General features: G+C 59.3%; 2 protein-coding genes and 1 long non-coding RNA gene across 5 annotated transcripts in view; 2 read left to right on the top strand and 1 right to left on the bottom strand.

The window, feature by feature from the left end:
- Window positions 1-8,960, top strand: part of Acot7 (acyl-CoA thioesterase 7) — an 85,099-nt gene extending 76,139 nt beyond the window's left edge. For all 3 annotated transcript variants that reach the window (XM_078025124.1, XM_005334722.5, XM_040287845.2), the window contains exon 9: window positions 8,545-8,960. In XM_078025124.1, coding sequence (XP_077881250.1) covers window positions 8,545-8,643 — 99 coding nt within the window. In that variant the 3' untranslated portion in view covers window positions 8,644-8,960. The remainder of the gene's footprint in view (window positions 1-8,544) is intronic.
- LOC120890602 (uncharacterized) lies at window positions 8,796-10,614 on the bottom strand. The gene is made up of 2 exons (XR_005734909.2): window positions 9,387-10,614; window positions 8,796-9,210 (listed from the first exon to the last, which is right to left on the bottom strand). It is a non-coding gene; the product is annotated as an uncharacterized LOC120890602 (long non-coding RNA).
- Window positions 10,615-10,720: 106 nt separating this feature from the next.
- On the top strand, window positions 10,721-21,329 carry Gpr153 (G protein-coupled receptor 153). The gene is made up of 6 exons (XM_078025123.1): window positions 10,721-10,917; window positions 14,685-15,151; window positions 15,530-15,959; window positions 17,534-17,726; window positions 18,244-18,428; window positions 18,866-21,329. The coding sequence occupies exons 2-6, from the start codon at window positions 14,796-14,798 to the stop codon at window positions 19,541-19,543; spliced, it is 1,842 nt and encodes a 613-aa protein (XP_077881249.1). The 5' UTR covers window positions 10,721-10,917; window positions 14,685-14,795; the 3' UTR covers window positions 19,544-21,329.
- Window positions 21,330-21,521: the final 192 nt, after the last annotated feature.

The following is a 21,521-nucleotide window of genomic DNA, read 5'->3' as shown; positions in this document are numbered from 1 at the left end:
TGCCCCATGACTCAACCTGCCCCTTCACTTCCCACCTAGTGGACTCACCTGTGCAGCCAGTGCAGAGCCCCGCGGCCACTCGGTCCACCACAGCTGGTCAGGAAGATGGCACAGTGGGGGCAGGAGCACCTGGCCCTGGGCACCATCTGACCCGCTGCCCCAGCATGAGCGCAGGATGCCTGCCTGAGGTCGGCTAGGGAGGCCCTTGGTGGTCCCAGCTGTGGCTACCCCTCCTTGGAGGCTTGCTTCCTGGCTTGAGCCATCACAGGCCAGCCATTGCTCCATGAGGTCTTTCTGGAAGGCCCTTGTGCCTTTGCACTGAGGAGGTGGCACAGGTGGGACTTTCCATGCTCCCGTGGCCCTTCCCCTGAGGATACGGCAGCAGCACAGGAGGCCATCACCTTTCTGGCTAGGATGAACAGGGAAACTGCTCTCTGTGGCCTGGCGTGGCAGGAGGGAGGCCCAGACTGCAGGACTGCAGGGGCCCGGGGGCTGCAGTTTGGTGAGATACTTTGGTGTCGTGGAGACCACTGGGCCCCAAGCTCCTGCATGCTGAGGCTCCGTAACCACTTTTAGGGAATTTCACAGCCAGAAGAGCCTCCAGCACTCTGGCCCTCTGTCAAGATGTTTTCCCACTGTCACTGGCTGTCCCAGCCTCTTCCTTCGTCCTTCTCTGTTGAGCGGCGTAAGCTCGGGTGCCTCTGGTTGTTGGCTTGGCGGGGGTGTAGCAGGTGGTGTCGGTCTCAGCAAGAGCAGGCGCAGTTTGCCTCTGAGGGATCCTGTCCCCAGCCAGCTGCCAGCCCACAGGTGCGAGTCACAGACGGACCCACAAAGTCCTCGGAGCCGTGGCGTGCTCGCCAACTTCCTGTCAGGTGTCAGGGAAGTGTCGGGTCATGAAGCCACCCCAGGCCTGACTGGCCAGTGCTCAGGCACTTGGAGTAGCTGGGAGCCTCTCCCCAGAACCAGCATTGGGCCCCACACATGGTCAGCAGGGGCGAGGAGGGCGCGTGTCCCCAGCCCCACCTCGAGCCTGGCTCTTTTCCCGCCACCTTGGATTCTGCACTTTGCCAGGCCGTCCATGCCCATGTGTCCCGGCATGGACGTGTGTTCCTGCCTCTTTGCCAGCAGCACTGGCCACAGGCCTGCGGGGCACACAACAGAGTGGGGGTGTCTGCCTGCCTGCTCCACTCACAGTCCACAAGAGGCACTGGCCACCAATACTGGGGCAGAAGGAGGCCAAGCTGTGATGGGCTGGGAGGGCACAGGGGATGGCCAGTCTGTCCCAGACTCCACCAAGGCTGCTGTGGAGGGTAGGAGAGGTCACTGGGCTCAGATGAGACCAGGCCACCAGCACGGAGGTTTCCTAGCAGTCTCACTTCTGGTGTGGCCTGGGGTGGGGGAAGGGACCACCCACCCCAAGTGTGGACAGCCACACCGTTTCTTGACGGCCTGCTGCTCTGTCCTCAAGGGGCACGGAGGGCCCTGGCACCCCTCTGTGGAGAATAGGACTCAGAAGGCCCCCCGCCCGTGTGTGCATGTGCAGACCCGTATGTTCCCAGGCAGGCAGAGTTGGCGCTGGAGGGCAGGTAGGGAAGCCTAAGTCATTGCACAGGCTTGCCAGTTACGCCTCTGTGTCCACTGCCAGCCCTGCTGAGCTGAGCCCTCAGTCCTGAGCCTTCTGGTGGTGGTTGGAGTGGACGGCGCAGTGTTTGTTGAGTGAAACCACCAGTTTTGAATCTTTGGCGAGTAGAGCTAAGACTTCCTTGTTTTGATCATTTGGTCATTCGTTCAACAGAGGAGCCCCTCTGTGTCCCCAGACCCTGTGCTGCAGGGCGCAGAGTGTTGCAGCAGGGCAGGGCTGCAGGGATGACACAGCCTGGCGCGGCCTCGCGGGTGACCAGCGCTTGGCAGATGACAGCTGCAGTCTGTTGCTGATGGTGAGGACAGTGGTGTCACAAGCCCGGCTGCAGGGCTGCCGAGCCTCCACCATGGGGACAAGCAGACTCCTCTCACCCTTCGTCACCCCACCTCTGCTTGCGACCTCCCATTAGCCTCTGTGTGGGGTGTCTCAGGCACACACAGGAGCATTCCTTTGGAGTTTGTGTGCTGCCAGGTGGCTCTCCCTAGTGGTCTCATTATTGTCTGCTGCGGGCCACCATCCAGAGACCCCAGCTAGGGGCAGCAGCAGAGGAGTCAGCCCAGGTGTGCAGGGGCAGTGGGTGTGTCCTGCGCCCGTGCCTGGCTCTGCCTGCCCAGGTGGGATCCTCCCGCGGAGCTGCATCCTGGGAGCCGGGGCTTGGGAGGACCGAGGGTGCTGAGCTTGCCCTTTCCTGGCCCAACAGTGGCCCTCAGCAGGCTGTGCTGAGTGTCCCATGTCCCCTATAGTCAGAAGATGTTTTAGTTGCTTTTGTAAGTGTCCCAAGATCCTTCTTGTCTCCATTAGATCACGGGAGAGGGCGTGCCATGTGGCTGTCTAATTGAGGAGGTCTGTGTCCCTCAGGCTGGCAGGAAACCGTTCTGTCGCCACCGGAGCCCTCATTGCACCAGACTCTCACTAATTACAGAAAGGACAAGCTATTGATTGTACTGAGGGTGGGACTTAGTCACTCGACCTCTGTGCCACGTTCCAAATGTGTGTTCTTGAAGCACAGAAAATGCGAGGTGGAAAGCATGTGGTTTGCAGTGCTGGGCTGGAAAGCCACAGGCTTCCCCTGCAGTGGAAAGGAGCCAGAAGGTGGCTCTTGGCAGGAGACACTGAGGAGAGGGGAAGAGATGCAGACCCTGGCCCAGGAGTCATTGGGCAGGCACAGCTGGGGTCTGGTACCAGTGCTGGGCAGAGCCCCGGGCATGGAGGAGGCAGTGTGCCTTTGACCTGTGCAGAGGGACCTTCCCTCAGACCCCGTTCCCATGGGTGGGCACGGTGCCCTAAAGGCCTTGCTGCTGTGAGTTGTCCCCCGGGCCATCCGACTGTCCTCCCAGGTCAGTGTCTCAAGTGAGATGTACATTAGCAGGGCATGTCCTCGGAGCTGGTGCCAGCCTCCTTACAAAATGGTCTCCAAGGTCCTGTGCCTGGCCCCAGAAAGCATGTCTCCATGTCCCCACCTTGAGTGCTTCCCTGCTCCACAGGCGAGGGGACCTGGCCCTGGAAGGTGCACAGTGCCTCTGATGCCTCCAGCCAGGTCCACATGACCCAGAGTCATGCTCTCTGTCCCTGGCACCAGCCAGGCCCTCAGTTCACAGGGTCACTGGGTCCCAAGTTGCCTGCTGTCCCCTCTGCTCCCACCTTTTCTCTGTGGCATGTGCACAGAGGCCTGGAAGGAGGTTGCAGGTAGGTGCTGTGGCCCGAGGTCACAGCCCCTGTCCCTGCTGACAGCCTCAGACTCACCGTGGAGATGTTTGGTCTCCCTGTGAAGCAGCTCCTCCCCCCCTTCCAGGGACAGCAAGGCTCTGTGTTTATTTGCTTTGTTTGTGGAAAGGACCCACTGTGAGGAGGTGGGGGCTGTGCGCCGGGAGCCATCTGTCTCTGTGCCAGCCCCACACCTAGCGGGGACATGGCGGCCCCTTAGTCACTTGTGTGGGAGAGCTGTTGATGAGGCTCATGGCTGGGAGGCTGAATGCCTGTCGGCTGGGGCCAGGAACCCTGCTCCCACATGGAGCAGACGCTGGGTGGGTGCCTGGGACCTCACTGCCTTCGCCTACAGATCTCTGCCCTGTCAGAGCACCCCTCCAGGGACCTAGGTTGTCAGTGTGACAGTGCTTACGGGTGACTGCTCGGTGCAGAGGTTGAGGCTAATGAAGCAGAGTTCGGCTCTTAGGCCTGTCCCTGGACTGTTGCAGAACTGGGAACATTCAGCACTTGCCACTGTCCCTAGAGCGCTGAGGCCGTCCCCTGGACTCTTCCTCCCAGGCTCTCGTGAAGGCTTGGCCACCTTCCCTGGCAGCCTCCTGCACGTCCATCGTCAGATAGCGTCAGTTCTGACCGAGAGCAGGTCCTGTGATGAGTTCACTGTGAGAATCAAACATGGAAGAGACCTTGGAGCAGCCTGGAGGCTGCACCCTGCACCCTGGTTGGCTGCTAGAATTCCTGCCCTCAGCCTGTGCCCTCTCAGCACCCACACTGGAGGACCCCGTGAGTTAAGCGTCCAGAGCCTTAGATGCACGCCTTCTGGAACACCTAATGAGCTGATGGCTGCCAAGATCATAAGCGTCTGCCACTGTTTGGAGTAATATGGCGGAAGGTGTCCATAGGTCTGGCAGGGGACAAGCTTGGGAAAACTCCACCAGGCTGCACTGTCACAGCTGCACATGAGGTGGGGAGGGACCAGGGAAGGTGAGCAAAGCCTATTCCCATGCACAGGACCCTAGTGTGTCCCCTTCGGGTGTGCATCAGGACACCTCGCTTACCTCCCCATCTGTCCTGATAAGGACCCCACCTGGTGCTGCCACATGCTGGTTCCCGGTGCACGCCGGTGTTCCCCTATGAACACTCCTCCTGAACCCCAGACCAGAGCATCAAGACCCAGGTCATCCGGGTGACCCCTCTGGCAGGCCCTGCACTTGCCTGTGCCTCACATCTGCACCAGTGTGGGGGGATGGCTGCTCCCCATCAGATGAGGAGACAAGTGTGGGGGAGGAGGAGCTTGCCTGAGGTCCCCCAACTGGCTCGCTCTGTGGCCGACCCAGCTGCTCTCTGTTGCCTGATGCCCTGCAGTCCGCCAGGATGACCATCCCAGTGTCAATGCTATCTCTGCCATTTGGTGGGTCTGCCCAGGCGGTGGTGAGTGGCAGCTATGGGCAGATGGTCTGGGTGCCTTGTGGGTTGGGAGGGTCCACATCAGGCCTCCTTCCACCACAGCTGGCCTCCCTGAATCCCCTGCCCCTGCTCAGTGCCATTAGCTGCTCTCTTGTCCCTGTGAAGCCTGCTTTATCTCCAGGGTGCAGCCTGCCCCTCCCAGCACCTGGCAGTGCCCTCTCCCTGCTCTGCCATTCTTTTGCCATGCCCTTGTCACTAGTCTAGGTACTACATTATTTTCCTATTTTTCTATGTATTATCAGTCCCTGAGGATGGGGTCCCCCAGCTCCCAGCACAGAACAGCACTTGGGGGGGACTGAATGAATGGAGACTTCGTCGCTGGTGCAGAGAAGGTGTTTAGTTTGAACTTGGCAAGTGTTTCTTCCACTCGCCGTCCCTCGTGTGCCAGGATTTGGTGGGGGTGCCTGCCACACTGACCTATGACCCCTGTGCTGGCCTGGGGTGTAAGGGCTTCGCTGAGGCATAACCACACACCGCACAGCTGGCTCACGCGCAGGTGGCCCCAGGTTTCCACGCACCCAGCTCGCACATCCTCGCCACTGTCCACTTTGGGACACCCCCAGCCCCTCTGTGTCCCAGTCCCCGGGCAGCCACTAACCACTTTGTCTCTGTATTTGCTCACTGTGAGTGTTTCATACAAATGGTCTCAGTCGGTAATGGCCCCTTGTGATGGGCCCCTCTTGTGTTGGTGTTGCGTGGTGGTGTCAAACATGGACTGTGACGGCCCTGAGCTTGGCCCACATCATGGTAGAGCAGGTAGGGAGGGCCTCGGGTGGGGCTAGTGAGCGCTGAGGCTGGAATTGGAGCAGGCCAGCCGCTCTCCCTGGTCTGGAGGGGAGGTGGTGCTGGGTCCTGGGCGGAATGAGAGGCCTCCCAGAAAGGGCTGCAGCAAGGTGGGGCCCTGAGGTGGCAGGCCTGTGTCCTCGCAGGGAGCACTTGGACTCCAGGCTGTCAAGGCCAGCTTTGAGGGTACATGGGCCAAGCAGCCACCACTCGGCCACACCCAGGTTGCTGGTGATCCTTGGCAAGTGGCCTGGCCAAACGAGCTGGGAAAAACAAAATGATCTTTTTTTTTTTTTAGTTGTAGATGGTCACAACACCTTTATTTTATTTAGTTTTATGTGGTGCTGAGGATTGAATCCAGTGCCTCACATGTGCTAGGCAAGCGCTCTACCACTGAGCTACAGTTCCAGCCCAACAAACTGATCGATCTTTGCGATTTCAGACCCTTGGTGCCAGTGTGCATTGTTCCTCGTGAGCAGCCACCTAGTGTGCGGGCTCCCAGATCCATTTGGCCGCAGACCAAATAGAGCAGGAACAGGCATCATCAAAGAGAGGACCAGGGTGCACAGCCTAGAGGATTCCACAGACAGGCATCTCCTGGGCCCAGCAGCCTCCCTCAGCCCTACCACAGGTCCTGGCCTTGGGTGGGCTGTTCCTGGTGGCCTTCAAGGGCACCCATGGTGGCTCCTGAGCTCGTGTTCTCCATTCTGCAGAGCCATTTGCTCCTTCTTGGCTCCCTTGAGCTCTGAGAGCACTTGGCTGGGACCATTAGGGACCACTTGGGGACCAGGTACCTGGCCAGTATCCCATACTACATGTTCCCAGGAGTGCCAGGGAAGAAGCGGGAAGTCTCTTCCCACATCAGGAAGGCTGAGTCTCGGCAGAGGGCCCAGGTAAACGTCCCCTCGGTCCAGCTGCCTTTCACAGGCCCAGCATACGTTCTTTGGAGTTTCCTCATGTCCAAGCCTCTTGCCTCCTTTCCTCTCTCTGGGGGGCAAGTGTTCCCCCAGGTAGAACCCAGCCATAACCCAGCAAAGAGCTGGGCTTTTATGCTAGAAGGAGCTTGCGGTCCAGTGCACCTTGACCCTCTAGCTGTCCTCCCATGCCTGCCAAAGCCAGCAAAACCCAGTGCCCAGCCCACCAGGCCCCAGCTCCAAAACAAGCTCTGTAGTGCTTGCTCTACCCAGGTGAGATCCCCTGAGAGGTAGGCAGGAAGCAGGCCTCAGCCACACCAAGAGACTCCGTGAGGGAGAGAAAGATCCCCACTACTCTAGCCTGGTGACTTTGACCTTGCATTCTTGGCCACTTCACATTGTCTCCCACCTGGCAGGACTGGATGAAGATGGATGGATCACACCAAGTGAGGTCCATGCCCAGCAGCATCACGTCACTTGGGAGCTTCTAAGAACTGAGTCTCAGCCCAGTCCCAGGCCCACTGGATCAGACCCTGCATGCATGAGAAGCCCTGCCCTAGCACATCTGCCCAACTGTGCACGGGCGCCCTCTGCTGGGCCCCCATTCTGGGCCTCAAGCCCACCAGCCCCCAGAAAGCTCAGGAGTCTTGCCTTCTTAGAACTTACGCTAATGCAGAGAAAGAACCTTTTCTCTTCCTGGGCTGTTCCAAGTCAAAAGCCTGGAGTTTTACTCTCTTAAGTCAGCCAGAGGTCAGACCAGAGCAGCAAGAGGGATTCCTTCCATAAAGTGTCTTAGAACAGGACTCACAGCCCCTATGGGGGCCTAGCCCTGTGTCTTTCAATACCCTTGTGTCTGGCTGACACCAAGCTGGCAAAAGCCTGGACAGTGTACACCTGGTGACATTTAGGGAGCAATTCTGGAGAAGGCTGAGGAAAGGAGGTATTGGTGTGACTTGACATTACATCCTCTGCCTGCCATTCTCTCTTCTGCCAATTCACCATTTGTCTGTAGAACACGTAGGCCTAAAAATAGCTGCTGGGGCTTGGAGACATAGTGGATGAAGGGCAGCGGCCCCGTTTCTTTGGCTTACAGACACCCTCAAAACGTCGAAGTGAAATGGCATCCCAGGGGAATTAGTACAGCTCATTAAACCTGAATCCTGGCCAGGGCAATTCGAGGCAGAACTTGGTAGTGGCACAGATGGGGCCTCAGAAGTGACCACCTAATGCTCCTGCTTTGGCATCTGCCCAGGGTTTGTGGCAGGCTCCTCCTGAGAGTGTAGGGGGTACTGCCCTTCACAGTGCCAGCCCGCCAGCAGGCATGAACCAGGACCATCCTGGGCAGAACCCAACCATAACCAAAAAGTCCACCAGCCAGCCTGCTCCACCCGCTAAGGATGTGGTGCAGCCTCGCAAGTTGTTCAAAGGAACAGTAGCGAGGTGCATTAGGTCCAAGAGGCCGCTTTCTGAGCACCTGCATGGCCAGAGCAGGTTGGCAGGGCCACCTCCCCACAAAGCAGGCCCTGTTGCACCTGAGGCAGGCCAGTGGCCTTCTCAAGGTCACAGCCGGATCAGTATTCCTGCCTTCCCTAGGATCACATGCCACAGGCATCTGGCTTCCCCTGGCAGCAGAACAAATGCAAGGTTCCTCTTTTCCTTGCTCTCTGCTCACACCCAGCTCTAGCGCCAGCCTTCCCACCTTTCATTATCAAGTGCATTTTCAACTGAAGTGCATTACCAAAGGGACACTGGGCTTGGAATCCCAGCCACTGTGAAAGGTAAAGTGGGCATGTCCGTAGGACTTAGCAGACTCTGCCAGGTTAGGAGGATGCAGCAGGAGGCCTGTGCCTGGCATCCAGCAGCCCCAGGAGGCCATCAGGGCCAAGTTGGGTCCAAGCCCTCCAGGGAAGGTGCAGACACACAGGTGGGGGAACCTGATTCTAGGAAGGACAGGGCTCAGGAGGGACCAGGTCACACAGCCTGCCTCGGGTTCAGCATCCTGTCTAATCTGTGCTGCTTCTCTGTGGCCCACAGCCCGAGACCGAGGATGAGAAAAAGCGCTTTGAAGAAGGCAAAGGACGGTACCTGCAGATGAAGGCAAAGCGACAGGGCCATACAGAGCCACAGCCCTAGACCCTCCTCCGCCATCGGGGCCTGAGCATCTGCGGTGACAGCCCCGGTTTCAGTCACTTAGAAGTTATCCCCTTGGCCAAACCCCCCCCACTCCCGTTGAGAGCTGGTGCTGTGTGACGTATCCACGTGGCAGTGTTAACCTGCGCCCTGTCCTGAGAGCCTGTGCACCGAAGCTTTATTTATATCCTTCCAGTATAAACGCTACACAGTATTGTCCCAAATGCTGGAGGCATCCACAGGCACCCTAGGGATTGCTTCCGAGCTCGTTAAGGTATGTGAAGAATCCAGCGCCCTAATAAAGCTGCTGTTTGGCTGGACCTATGAAGCCTGGTGGTCTTTTGTCGGGCGTCTGCTCTCCCACTGGACACAGGGTGTGGGGGCTCTCGTGTGCAGCCTCAGTCTTCCATTCTGTGAGCTTGTGCCTTCATCCTAGGCACCACCCACTGAGCCCCAGCACCTGTGTGTGCCCCAGAATCTCAGGTGTAGCAGCCCCCGTTCCTGTCTGGCTGTAGAGAGTGCATTTGTAGATTTGCAGCCTGGCTCCAGAGGTCCCACACTGGCAGGAACCTGGAAGGGAGTAGACTTAGGGCCACATCCTCCATGTTGCTGTGTTCCTGTGTGGGTTGAGGGCATCTGCGTGTGTTTGGGTGTGTGTGTCTCCAGCAGCCCCAGGGGGTACATAAACCACTAAGGCCTCTGCAGGGGCCAGAACTCCACCCTCCACCCCAGCCCACCAAATATACCCATGGAGGAGGTGCCCAGGCTTGTCCCTGAAGTCCAAACATCTGTCCCACTGCCTGGAGAAGAGACTGGCCCACCAACAGCTGCCGCCTTGCACAGGCTCCCTCAGGACCCTAGAGAAAGAACTCAGCCCCAGATGTAGAAACGCCCACCAAGAGCTTTGGAATCTGCCTGGGGACCCAGTCCTAGCTGATGGGGTTATTTCCTGCCTGGGAGCAAGGGGAGAGAACCAGCTCAAACTTCATAAAGCCCTAGCAACTCTGCCCTCCTGCGGCTCAGCCACTGGAGGCTGGCTCTGGCAGCGTTGACCATCCCCAGCTCCACCACAACCCATGCCACAGGGAGGCCCTGAGCTCAGGAAGCCGCTGAGGGCAAGCAGAAAGCTAGATGAGGCCAGCTAAGCCGGGCTTTGTGAACCAGAGCCAGCCACACCACCCCCAGCAGAAAATGCTCACCTACACAGGAGGTTAAGATATCAGCTCTACTCTTTGGAGGGTCTTCCAGAGACCCCCATTGAGGACCAGGATGTTTTCCCCCAGATGGGATAAGCCTCAGCTGTCAGTCTATGGGTAACCGCCTGCCTCTACCCTACCAGACTAACGGGAGGAGGACATCAGAGGGAGGGAGGAAGAAGAGGTGGGGATCAGGCTGCTGACTGGGGCCTATCCCAGCTGCAAGGTGGGGGGCAGGGCTTGAGAGGTCATCTCTGAGCCCATATGGGGAGGAGTGGTCACAGGGTAGCCGCACCTCTAACGACTATTCCTTTAATAGGCCCCAAGGCCCAGGGATAAGTTGGAATCCTCAGCAGGCTTAACCTCCCCTTTCGCCTTTCGCTGCTCTGGCTCTGGACCAAGCAACTCAGGGTTCCTAGAAACCGCCAGTCCTCAGGAGGGCAGGTCCTGTCCACACCCCGCCACGGCTGCTCACCTTAGACGTGGCTTCCACCCAGAAGGTCTCCTTGAGCCTCCCACTGCCTCCTACCCCACTCCTGACCCAGCTCCCTCGGGCCCGCCAGCCCCGCCAGCCCTGGGCATGGGTCTCTCCAGGCGGCCACGGCAGGAGGACCCAGGACCTAGCGCGAGGCTGCGGTGCAGGCGGGAGGCGTCGATCGCCGCGCGGGACTGAAGCCCCAGCTGCCGGGGAGGGGCAGACCGCAGACGGACAGACGGACTGCGCTGCGGACCGCGCCTGAGAGCAGGCGGGGCGGGGCGGGCCGAGGGGCGGCGCGCGGAGGCCCCGGCGGAGGCATGCGCCCTGGTCCGCCCCCCGCCCCCGGGCCCAGCGCAGCCAGGCGAGCGGCGGGAGCACAGCGCGACCGCGGCGGAGGCGGCGCCCAGGGAGGGAGGGAGGGAAGGGCGGCGGGCCGAGCGCATCGCTACGGCCATCGGTGTCAGCCGCCAGGATGCCCCGGCCCGCGGGCCGCTCCGCCGCCAGCAGTCCCCGGCGGCCCGCGCTCGGTCCCGGGGCGCGGGCACCGCAGCCGGAGCCAGAGGCGGGAACGGCGAGCAGGAGCCCCGGGAGCCCCCAAACAGGGTGAGCGTCGCCGCCCTGGCCCGGGGGTGGCCGGGCGGGAAATTCCCGCGGGAGGATTCGGAGGGAAGGGGACTGTCGGCGCTCTGTCGGTCGCCTGGTCTGTCCGAGGGGCCGTGGGCACCGCCTGGGGCTGGAACCTATCCAACTTGGGAACCTTAAGGGTAACTTCCCTGGTGTCAGCCCCTCCCTCGGTTCCCTCATCCTCAGGCCTGGCAACTCCGCCCCCAGAGGCCCACGGAGGTCAAGGGTGGCCACTCTGGGGGTCCTGGTCCCTCCCCTTCCCCGCGCAACCCTCAGAGTGCGTGGGAACCAAGGTCCCACCAGCTTCCGACTCCCCAGGCGGTCACTCGGACGCGCCCTCGGGGCTGGGCAGGACTAGGGGTTTCCACTGGGAACTGGCAGGGGGGGAACGTCTGTTGGAGACGTGGAGGGTGATCCGAGCCCCAGGGGGCTGGGATCGCAGGGGTTGGAGATTCTGGGGGTGTGAGCTGCGTGCCCCGCCCCTGAGCGGCTGCTGGGCCGGACTCTGCAGGACCATTGGCGCAGCACCCGCGGAAACCAGCATGGGGGCAGGAGCCCGGAGAGCAGACCCGCTGGAGGCGGGCGGGCGCAGCCAGAGCCCGGGGAATCCTTTCAAGTTCTGGGTTCTCTTTGTTGCGCAATAGAACCCTGCGGCCGCGCGGCCTCATTGGCCCGGGTCCGTGACGTCACCCCGGGCCCCGCCCGCAGACCCTGCGGCGGGAGGCTTCAGGGCCTGGGTGGGTACCGGGACCGAAAGGAGGCTCTTGCAGTCTTCCCTGAGTTGGGGAGGGCATGTATCCTGGCGGGGAGTGGGAAGCCCCATCCTGGAAACGCTTGAGGATGCCTTGAGTGAATTGCAGGAGGAGCTTTGCTAGCAGGGTAGTGGCAGGCCCAGGACTTGGGCCTGGGGTTTGGACCCCCGTGGCTGCTGCTCCCTGTGAAGCAAGAATTGGGGTCTGTGCTCAATGGATCTCCCATCATCAACACGGAGGAGAGGGGCGTGATGTTCTCACAGCCAGAACCCTGCCACTGTTCACCTGAAGACCTCTGTCTACCCCCATCACCATCCCAGACATTTCAGGGTTTGAGAGGTCAAGACTTTGGTGTCGGGCTTGTGGAGTTTGGGTCCTGGCTCAGGCATATAATGGCATGAGCAAATGGTTTTACCTCTCTCTGCCTCTATGGTCATCTTTAAAATGGGGATGGCAACATTATTCATCACACAAAGTTTCTGGAGATACTAAGTGGTAGGCATGTACCTGTTTGCAGGAGGATGCTTCCTCCCTTACCCAGGGGTCATGTTTCCCTGCCCATAGACCTAGAGCTTTCCCTTCAGCAAGGCACTGTTAAGCTAGACAAGGGAAAGAACTGGCACTGTGAAGTGTTGTGCTGCTGGTAGTCTGGTGTCCTCCTCACCACCCTGTACCAGGAATCAACACAGGTCAGGGTGAACCAGACAGGGCCAAAGTCACAAGGGTCAGACAGAGTATGCTTGGGCATCTGACAGCTGAGGCAGTCCAATTCAGGTAGAAATAGATCCTGGCCGCCAGGTTCATGCTGAGCCCGGTTACCTATTTGATGTGGTAGAGGTTGCTGGTGCCTGCAGTCTCTGGCCCAAGGCAGTCATCCACCCTCCACAGGTTGCCAGGCAAACCAAAGGCCAGATGCAGACCTGTGACCTCCTCACCCCAGAGCTGGTCTGAGGTTCACTTGCACCAACCTCAGTGTCTTGGCCTTGGCAAGCATTTAGTAAGCACTTGCTCCATGCCCAGATCCACCCTTGGCACCATGCCCAGATCCACACTGGCATAGCTCATTACCTACCGACCCTAATCCTTCAGGGTAGGCACTGCCATGTCTGATGATAAAGGGGGACACAGAGGCATCAGCTAAGAAGCTGGGAGCAGCCTGTCAAGCCTATGCCCTTTCTCCCTCACCTTGTGGCCTCTGCACCATGGCCAGAGAGCTTCGCTGGACACAAGAATGGCTGCTGGAGGGTCACCCTACCTCCCAAGGTCTTCGTGTCCCCCTTCTACACCCTCACCCTGGCCACCTGCTTCTTACCCTTCCTCCCACACTGGCTCTGGGTACTGGAAGGGAGGCTGCTCTGTTTGGGAAGAAATTTCCTGGCCATAGCTGTCCCCTCCCCTGGCCTCGAGCTGTTAAAAAGCACTTGTGTCCAGACTGTGCTCCTCCCCTGGGCCAAGGGTCCCAGCAGGTCTGGGGCAGGGACCCAGAAATGAATAAGACACATGGCTTGAGCGCCCCAGGGAGTGGGCAGCAGACATACCAAAAGAACGCCAGGCAGCTGCTGAGTGCTGTGGCACACGCCTGTGGTCCCAGCACTTGGGAGGCGGAGGCCAGCCTGGGTGACTAAGCGTGACCGTCTCAAATTTAAAAAAAAGTAGTACGGGGCTGGGGCTGGGGCTCAGGGGTGGCACACTTGCCTGGCATGTGTGAGGTTCTGGTTTCGATTCTCAGCACCCCATATAAATAAGTAAAAAGTAATAAAGGTCTATTAACAACTAAAAAAATATTTTTAAAAAACTTAAAAATAAATAATAGTTGGGGCTGGGGATATAGCTCATGCACAAGGCCCTGGGTTCAGTCCCCAGCATGGCCGAAAATAAATAAATAAATAAAAGTAATAATAATAAGGGCTCAGCAGTAGGGTGCCTCTGGGTTCAGTCCCTAGTAGAGGAAAGAAAAAAAAAAAAAAAAAAGCCTACCAGGACATTGCTTTCCCTGCCTGAGAGCCGGGTAATCTGGCGAAGGCTTCAGTGGCCTCTCCATCCCCAGCTAGAGACACACCATTCCTGGGGCGTCTTGTATCCAGTGGTTGCTGCCTAGTCAGTACTCTGCACAGGGAGGTGGTTCGGGCTGCCAGGCTGGGAAGCAGGGGAGGAACTTGTCACCCAGCCTTCTGGCAGGATGGGGCACCTCCCTGATACATACCTCATGTCCAACATCCTGTGTCCCTGGCTCTCATCCAAAGGCTGTTGGCAATTCCCCTGCAGAGCCAAGGTGCAGGCTCTGCGCTGTCCCCAGGCCAATGCTGCCCATGTCATCAGCACATAATACTGACCGCCACCATATAGCTCCCACTGTATGCAAGACCCAGACCTAGGGCTTTAGAGACATGGTGTCTGTTCACCCCAGCCCCCGTGGAAGAAACAGGGGACAGGGGGCTGGAGCTTTATCCCCAGCCTGCAGTTGGACTGGGGCGTGTCATGGGGGCCCACCTGAGGAAGGCCAACTGGGGTGGGACTGGCTGAAGCAGGTGGCCCTCTCCAGGGTGGGCATGAAAGTGGTCACACTCACCCCTGCCTCACAGGTCTCTTGGTGAATCAGGAAGGGGAGGGAGTTTCAGAGAGCTTCATCCTCCTGGGCCCAATGAGGTGGGATGAATTAAGGGGAAAGCCCTGCTGGGGAGGCCTGGGGTGGGCAGCGTGAGGACCTTGGAATGTCTGAAGGGAAGAGGGCTTGTTCTGGGACAGGACCAGGACACACTTGAGGCAAGAGTGTCCATTGGCCTGTGGATGCAGATGACCTGAAAGAAAGCCCAGATTCTAAGCCTTGATCAGGAGTGGGCACAAGTGAGGGAACATGCAGTTATGGGGTGCTGGCTCCCGGGCAGGAGGCCTGGTGTGAGACAGGACCAGACAGGCGGGGATTCCCCCATTCCCACAGCCCAGAGCTCCCGTACTGTGGTCAGAGGGGAGTCACTGAGTGCTCCCTGCCCCCAGCTGCTCGTGGTTCCTGGTGTCCCTGAGCCACCGTGTGTGAGGGCTGCTGCTCACGCCAAGGTCTGACTCCAAGGAGGATGCCTCGGCCGCTTGCCAGCTCCTGTTTGCACCATGAGTGATGAGCGGCGACTGCCTGGCAGCGCGGTGGGCTGGTTGGCGTGTGGAGGCCTCTCCCTGCTGGCCAACGCCTGGGGCATCCTCAGTGTGGGTGCCAAACAGAAGAAGTGGAAGCCACTGGAGTTCCTGCTGTGCACACTCGCAGCCACCCACATGCTCAACGTGGCCGTGCCCATCGCCACCTACGCCGTGGTGCAGCTGCGACGGCAGCGTCCTGACTATGAGTGGAATGAGGGCCTCTGCAAGGTCTTCGTGTCCACCTTCTACACCCTCACCCTGGCCACCTGCTTCTCCGTCACCTCCCTCTCCTATCACCGCATGTGGATGGTCCGCTGGCCCGTCAACTACCGGTGAGCATGTGAGATTTGGTGCCCTGATGAGGACCGTGCATGAAGAGATGTGCCCAGTGTACCTGTGCACACCTGCAAGGGCCCTGTGTGATTGTGCCACACCTGTGTTGTGCTGGAGTGGGCAGGGCGGTCAGGAGGGTGGCTCTGGGCTGCTGGGGACATGCACATATGGGTGTGAGTACACTGGTGCCCAGTGGAGGAATACCTGGCAAGAGGGATGTGGGCAGTGTGCACAGGCATCTCCTGGGAGAGACAGGGCCCCCCCACGCTGATTGAGCCACCACTGTGATGTATGGGGGGCAGCTAGGCACAGTCATGACCCTCTTCAGGTCCTGTGAGTGACACTGGTTTCCTCTGTCCTGCCCTGCCCCACACCAGGCTGAGCAATGCCAAGAAGCAGGCGGTGCACACAGTCATGGGCATCTGGATGGTGTCCTTCATCCTGTCGGCTCTGCCTGCTGTCGGCTGGCACGACACAAGTGAACGCTTCTATACCCACGGCTGCCGCTTCATTGTGGCTGAGATTGGCCTGGGCTTCGGTGTCTGCTTCTTGCTGCTAGTAGGCGGCAGCGTGGCCATGGGGGTGGTCTGCACAGCCATTGCCCTGTTCCAGACGCTGGTGGTGCAGGTGGGACGCCAGGCTGACCGTCAGACCTTCACTGTGCCCACCATTGTGGTGGAGGATGCACAGGGCAAGCGCCGCTCTTCCATCGATGGCTCAGAGCCTGCCAGAACCTCGCTGCAGATCACAGGCCTGGTGGCCACCATCGTGGTCATCTATGACTGCCTCATGGGCTTCCCTGTACTGGTGGGTGAGGGTGTGGGTGGGAGCCTGTCAGGGGCCATGGGCTTGGGGCAGTCAGAGGCTGGGCATTGGGTGGTAGAAGCCTCGGAGCCCTTTGAGCTGCACATTTTCATACCTATTTTACAGGTTTGAAAAGCAAGGTTCAGGGAAGTATATGACTCTTTCAAAAAGTCAGGGCAGCTTTGGTGGGACTCAAAGCCACATCAGGTGACTACAGTCTCTTCTGTCTCACTTCGAAGGAAATTCCTCCTGTCACCAGAGGCAACTTAGATGCAGAGGGTATGGGAGGTGAGGTGACATGTCCTCAGGTTTCCAGGGCCCAGATGTGGCAGGTCAGTAGCCAGGAGTTAGATTTGGACAGGGCAAGGTCAGGGCAGGCCCTGAATGTTCTGGCAAGTTATGCTTGATCCTAAGGGCTCAGGAAGGTCAAGGTGAGGCCTGGTCTATGGAAGGCCTTGATAATGAAGGTCCAAGGTCCAGTGGGACTGCCTGGGGCCCTCTCTACAGCTGGTACCTAGCTGGCCCAAGAATGAACTCTGGACACCTAGTAGCCACACTCTCTGGCCATGGGGCTCTAGCCTGAATGTCTGGAATGGGACAAGAAGGGAATCTCAGCCAGGGCCCCTCGGGAGCTTCATCCAAGCAGCAGGGAGGGCCATGTCCCTGGAGTCATTGTAGGGCACAGCTCCAGAAAGGCAGCTAGGGGTGGCAGCTTCAGGGTTAGGGGCTCCCTTGGGATGCAGCCCCTGCTCACCAGCTACTGAGTCCTTAGGTGTACAGTGGGGCCTGGCATCCTGTCCCTGTGCTGATGGCAGGAAGGAGCTGAGAAACCACAGCAACATAGGAACAGAGTGGGTGCTGGGAAGAGGTAAAGGGTCTGTCTGGCTTCTCTTCAGAGCAGAGAAGTGCCATTTATGGACACTTTATAAACAGTATCTGAAATCTATATCTCATCCTCTCTAGTGTGGGGTGCTCTTAGCCCATTTCACTTATGAAGAAAATAAGCTCTAGAGAGGTTTAGTGGTTTCCTGAGGGTCACACAGCTCATAAATGGCAAAACTCTCATGATGTCTGCAGTAGGCATACTTCCATTCTGTCGTAGGAGTTGTTAAATGCCACTCTTTCCAGGTGGGGAGAGCCATGAGGGCTCTCCTGGGACAGGAGAAATGAAGGGGCCCTGGGAACTGACCCAGAAACCACTGGGAGTGTGAGCCCTAGATGCCTGGCACAAGGGCAGCACTGAGGAGGCCACTGGCCAAGGAGGAGCAGGGGATGGGGGCTGGCTTTTCAAAGTGCCTGCTGGAGACCTGTTCCCAGGACTGCTCCTCTCCTGCAAAGGGCACAGCAAGGCAAACTGCCATTCTCCCCAGTGCTGCCAGCCACACTGTGAAGGGCTGGGCACACAGGAATAGGTGGGCAAGACACCTTGCCCTTTCCTCCAAGGGCCTAGAATTCTATTTGTGACCGCCATCTCCTTCTCTGGCCAGTGGGTTATTGGACCTGCTGTATGGAGGGGGTGGCTGAGGCTGGGAGGGAGGCTGGGGGTCCAGCCGTCAGGCCTAGCCCTGTGCCCACAGGTGGTGAGCTTCAGCAGCCTGCGGGCCGATGCCTCGGCACCCTGGATGGTGCTCTGTGTGCTGTGGTGCTCTGTGGCCCAGGCCCTGCTGCTGCCTGTGTTCCTCTGGGCCTGTGACCGATACCGGGCAGACCTCAAGGCTGTTTGGGAGAAGTGCATGGCCCTCATGGCCAACGATGTGGACTCAGACGATGGTAAGGATGACCTGTAAGTGGTCCCTGTATCAGCGCCCAGCTGAACATCCCCCTGCATTGTTCCTGCCATGCCCTGCTACACTGGGTTCCAGTTAACCCAACACTCTGGTTAACAGAGCAGTGTGGACACCAGACTGGATGGGTTCCCCTGAGCTCCCAGCCACACCCCACCCCAACCTTACAGTGAACTGCCACAGGGGCCCCTGCAGCAGTCACAGTGTCACCTGAGGCTGGTTTTGTGTAGGCACTCTCATCCCTGTGCATATTAAGTCCCAGGAAGTTCCCAGGTAACCTCAGGTCCCACCCCATATCCTAGATGAGGAAACTTGCTCAGTATCTGACCTCCCAGGTTCAACTAAAGGTGGAAGTAGCTAGGATTTGGTCCAAGACCTCAGCCTTGCTCTTTTCAGCTAACCAGTCCCCTTCCTTGTGTGTGTGTGTGAGATGGGGGTCCCCTGGACTCCCTCCCATAGGCCCCAAAGTTTCTACGGTCCTCTGCCTCTTTCGTGCCCTGTAGAGAGCAGCCTGGAGGGCAGCGTCCCTCCAGACCTGGTGCTGGAGCGCTCCCTTGACTACAGCTATGGAGGTGACTTTGTGGCCCTGGACAGGATGACCAAGTATGAGCTCTCTGCCCTGGAGGAGGGTCTGCCTCAGCTCTACCCACTTCGGCCCTTGCAGGAGGACAAGATGCAGTACCTCCAGGTAGGGGGGGGTGGGGAGGAGGGAGGAGGGGTGGAAGGCGGGCTAGTCTGACGCCCCGCCCTTTTCTCTGAGCTCATCTCAGAGAATGGCATCATTCAGGGGAATGGCATCACCCTCTGGGCTGGCCTGAGGTCACAGGTAACAGAGCCTGTGTGCAAGGGCTCAGGAGGGGCCCCCTGCCCTCTCCCCCATGTTTCCTGTGCTCTGGAGGAGTGGTCCACCTGATGTCTGCTGTTTCCTTCTGGCGCACTGCTCGGTTCAGGAGCTACACGCGACAACACCGAGGCTCAGAGAGGCTGTCATTTGCTCCAAAGCTCACAGCTCCAAACCAGGCAGCCCCGGTCCCGACCCACTGGCTGCCCTGCTTGAGTAAGGGGAGGTGTCAAGGCCGGTTTTCCAGAAGGGCAATTCCTGGCTAAATCCCGCCCGGTCCTCAGGTACCACCCACGCGGCGCCTGTCCCACGACGACGAGGACGTGTGGGCCGCCGTCCCACTGCCCACCTTCCTGCCGCGCTGGGGCTCCGGCGAGGACCTGGCTGCCCTGGCACACCTCGTTCTGCCCTCGGGGCCCGACCGGCGCCGCGGCAGCTTGCTGGCCTTCGCTGAGGACGTGCCCCCGTTCCGTCCGCGCCGCCGCTCGGCAGAGAGCTTGCTGTCGCTGCGCCTCCCGGCCCTGGAGGGCGGCCCGCGCCGCGCCCACGACTCTCCCCCGGGCAGCCCGCGCCGCCGGCCTGGGCCTGGCGCCCGCTCTGCCTCGGCCTCGCTGTTGCCGGACGCCTTCGCCCTGACCGCCTTCGAGCGTGAGCCGCAGGCCCTGCGCCGCCCGCTGGCCCCAGCCAGGCCCTTCCCCGCCTTGCGCACCGCCCTCGACGGCTCGGAGCCCGGCGAGTCCCCGACGCCCCCTGGCGGTGCGCGGCGGAGCCCAGGGCCGCGCCGGGCCGCGCGTGCGCGCGCCGGGCCCCTGCACACCGGCCTGAGCGCGTCGTGGGGCGAGCCCGGCGGCCTGCACGCGGCGGGCGGCGGCGGCGGCAGTACCAGCAGCTTCCTGAGTTCGCCCTCCGAGTCCTCGGGCTACGTCACACTGCACTCGGACTCGATGGGCTCAGCGTCCTAGGGCCCACCGGAGCCTCCCAAGAACACCAGGCAGGCAGGGCCGCCTGCGAGGACCACAGCACCAAAGATGCCACTTGTGTCCCGCGCAGAGTGTCACCCCTCTCAGGGGTAAAAGAACAGCGGCACAGCGCCTCTCTTCTGGCTTCTCCCTGCCAGTATTACATTGGGGCACAATGGCTGCCCTGGACGCCTGCACTGGGCACAGCATCTCCTGGGACCAGCGTGGCAGGGCGTGGGTAGTGAGCCATCTACACACGGGCTGCACCAGCCTTCCTTAGCTGGACCAGGTGCAGAGACCCCTGAGACGGGGTCACCATCGGAACAAAGCCCCAGCCTTGGAAAAGCTGGAACCAGAAACCACCCTCCAATCTGCACTGCAACTGCCACACCTCAGGGGCGTGGATTGCAGAGGGTCTCTTTAAGCACAGGGGTCTTCATGGCCCAAACAAACTCTCTGAGCAGGTCTCTCAGCCTGGGACCTGTTCTGCCTCAGTTTTCCTATCTGTGATGAACAGGTGGCCGTGTTCTCAGGGCTCTTTGAAGTCTGGTCCGTGTGCCCTGGCCACTGAGTGGACCAGGTGTAAGAGATAGGGCCCTCTAGGGGTTCTTTGTGAGGGTCAGGCTTCAGCATGTGGCCCCTAGGCCTGAGGCCTCCCTCTCAGTGCCCCTTGCCTCCTTGGGGACTCACACTCTACCCTAGCTAAGCACAACACTTCTGCACTCTCACCACTGGCACCACACCCACCGTGACCACCATTCATGCCCCCATGCTCATTACTCCACCATAGTTGCCTGTCCCCCACCACGTCGGCCACCTCTGTGACTCCCACCATGAAAGATGTGGACTCATGGTTCAAAGGACTAAAGCAAAGTCAGGATGTAGGCTTGCCCATCCCTGGCCTCACCCCTACCTACCCGAAGGCTGGGCCCCTGGCAAGGGCCCTCTCCCATCCTGGGTCAGGGATTCTCTTTGCTCTCCTTCTTGCAGGCCCGGGCTCTGCCAGGACCCACATCTTCTGGGTGAAGGAGAGGCTCAGGAATAGCTGTGACCTTTTGAAGGGATAGCACTGCCACCATGCAGTGGCCCCTCAAAGTGGATACCTGTTTCAAGGCCAGCACAGAGCCAGCTGTGTCTCGTTCCCTCTGCCTCATTTCCTCACCTTCCAGACAGGGTTCTAGCCCCAGAGGGGCCACTGAGGGCAGAGGCAGATGACTGCCCAACTTGGCTTCAGAGGCCTCTCTGGTCCCTAGCTGTAGGATAAAGGGGATGGGCCAGCCACAGGTGAGCAAGGGGCACAGGGGACTGCAGTCCAGCCCCAGCCACAAGAAGGGTCATCCTGGCCAATGCTGCTGTGCCTTCAAGAATAGATGTATCACATGGGGGGACAGAGGCCACCAGCTAGCCACTGTACCTCCCTTCCCCCCAAAAAAACTATTTGTCACCTTGAGTTTTCACTGAATAATTTCATATCCAATGGCAATACTTGCAGTGGGGACATAGTCCTCCCAAATCACTCCAGTCCTGGTTGATAGGAAATTTCAGGGGAGGACCCCACATGGAGGACCCTGGGACTCTCTCCCACACTTTGTCTAGCTTCCAGGCTTGTTTGCTGTGTTTATAAAGACATTGACCCTGGACTTAGCTGGGGAGGGAGCTCTGTCTACATACCACCATCCATCCCAGAGCCAGGGGTCTGTTTGTTGGTTTTTTGTTGTTTCTTTTGTTTTGGACAACTGAGCATTTCTCTCCTGTACAGGACCCAATACAAACTTCCTTAGGATTTGCACCTGGCCGTCCAAGTCTCCTTAACACCCTTTCAGAATCTAATGGCAGGGCTGGCCAGCAGCACCCAAATGTCTTTCCCTCTGAAACTTGAATTTCTTCACCAATGTGCCATTTCTTGGGGTTGGACTTGTCCCTTTAAGAGCTCTCTGGTCCTGCCCATCATGGGAGAGGGACTTGGAGCCAACAGCATGAA

Source organism: Ictidomys tridecemlineatus, chromosome 11 (genome assembly GCF_052094955.1).
Source record: "Ictidomys tridecemlineatus isolate mIctTri1 chromosome 11, mIctTri1.hap1, whole genome shotgun sequence".
Classification (NCBI taxonomy): domain Eukaryota; kingdom Metazoa; phylum Chordata; class Mammalia; order Rodentia; family Sciuridae; genus Ictidomys; species Ictidomys tridecemlineatus.
Note: the sequence above shows the minus strand (reverse complement) of the source record. Positions and strands in the feature narration are given on the sequence as shown.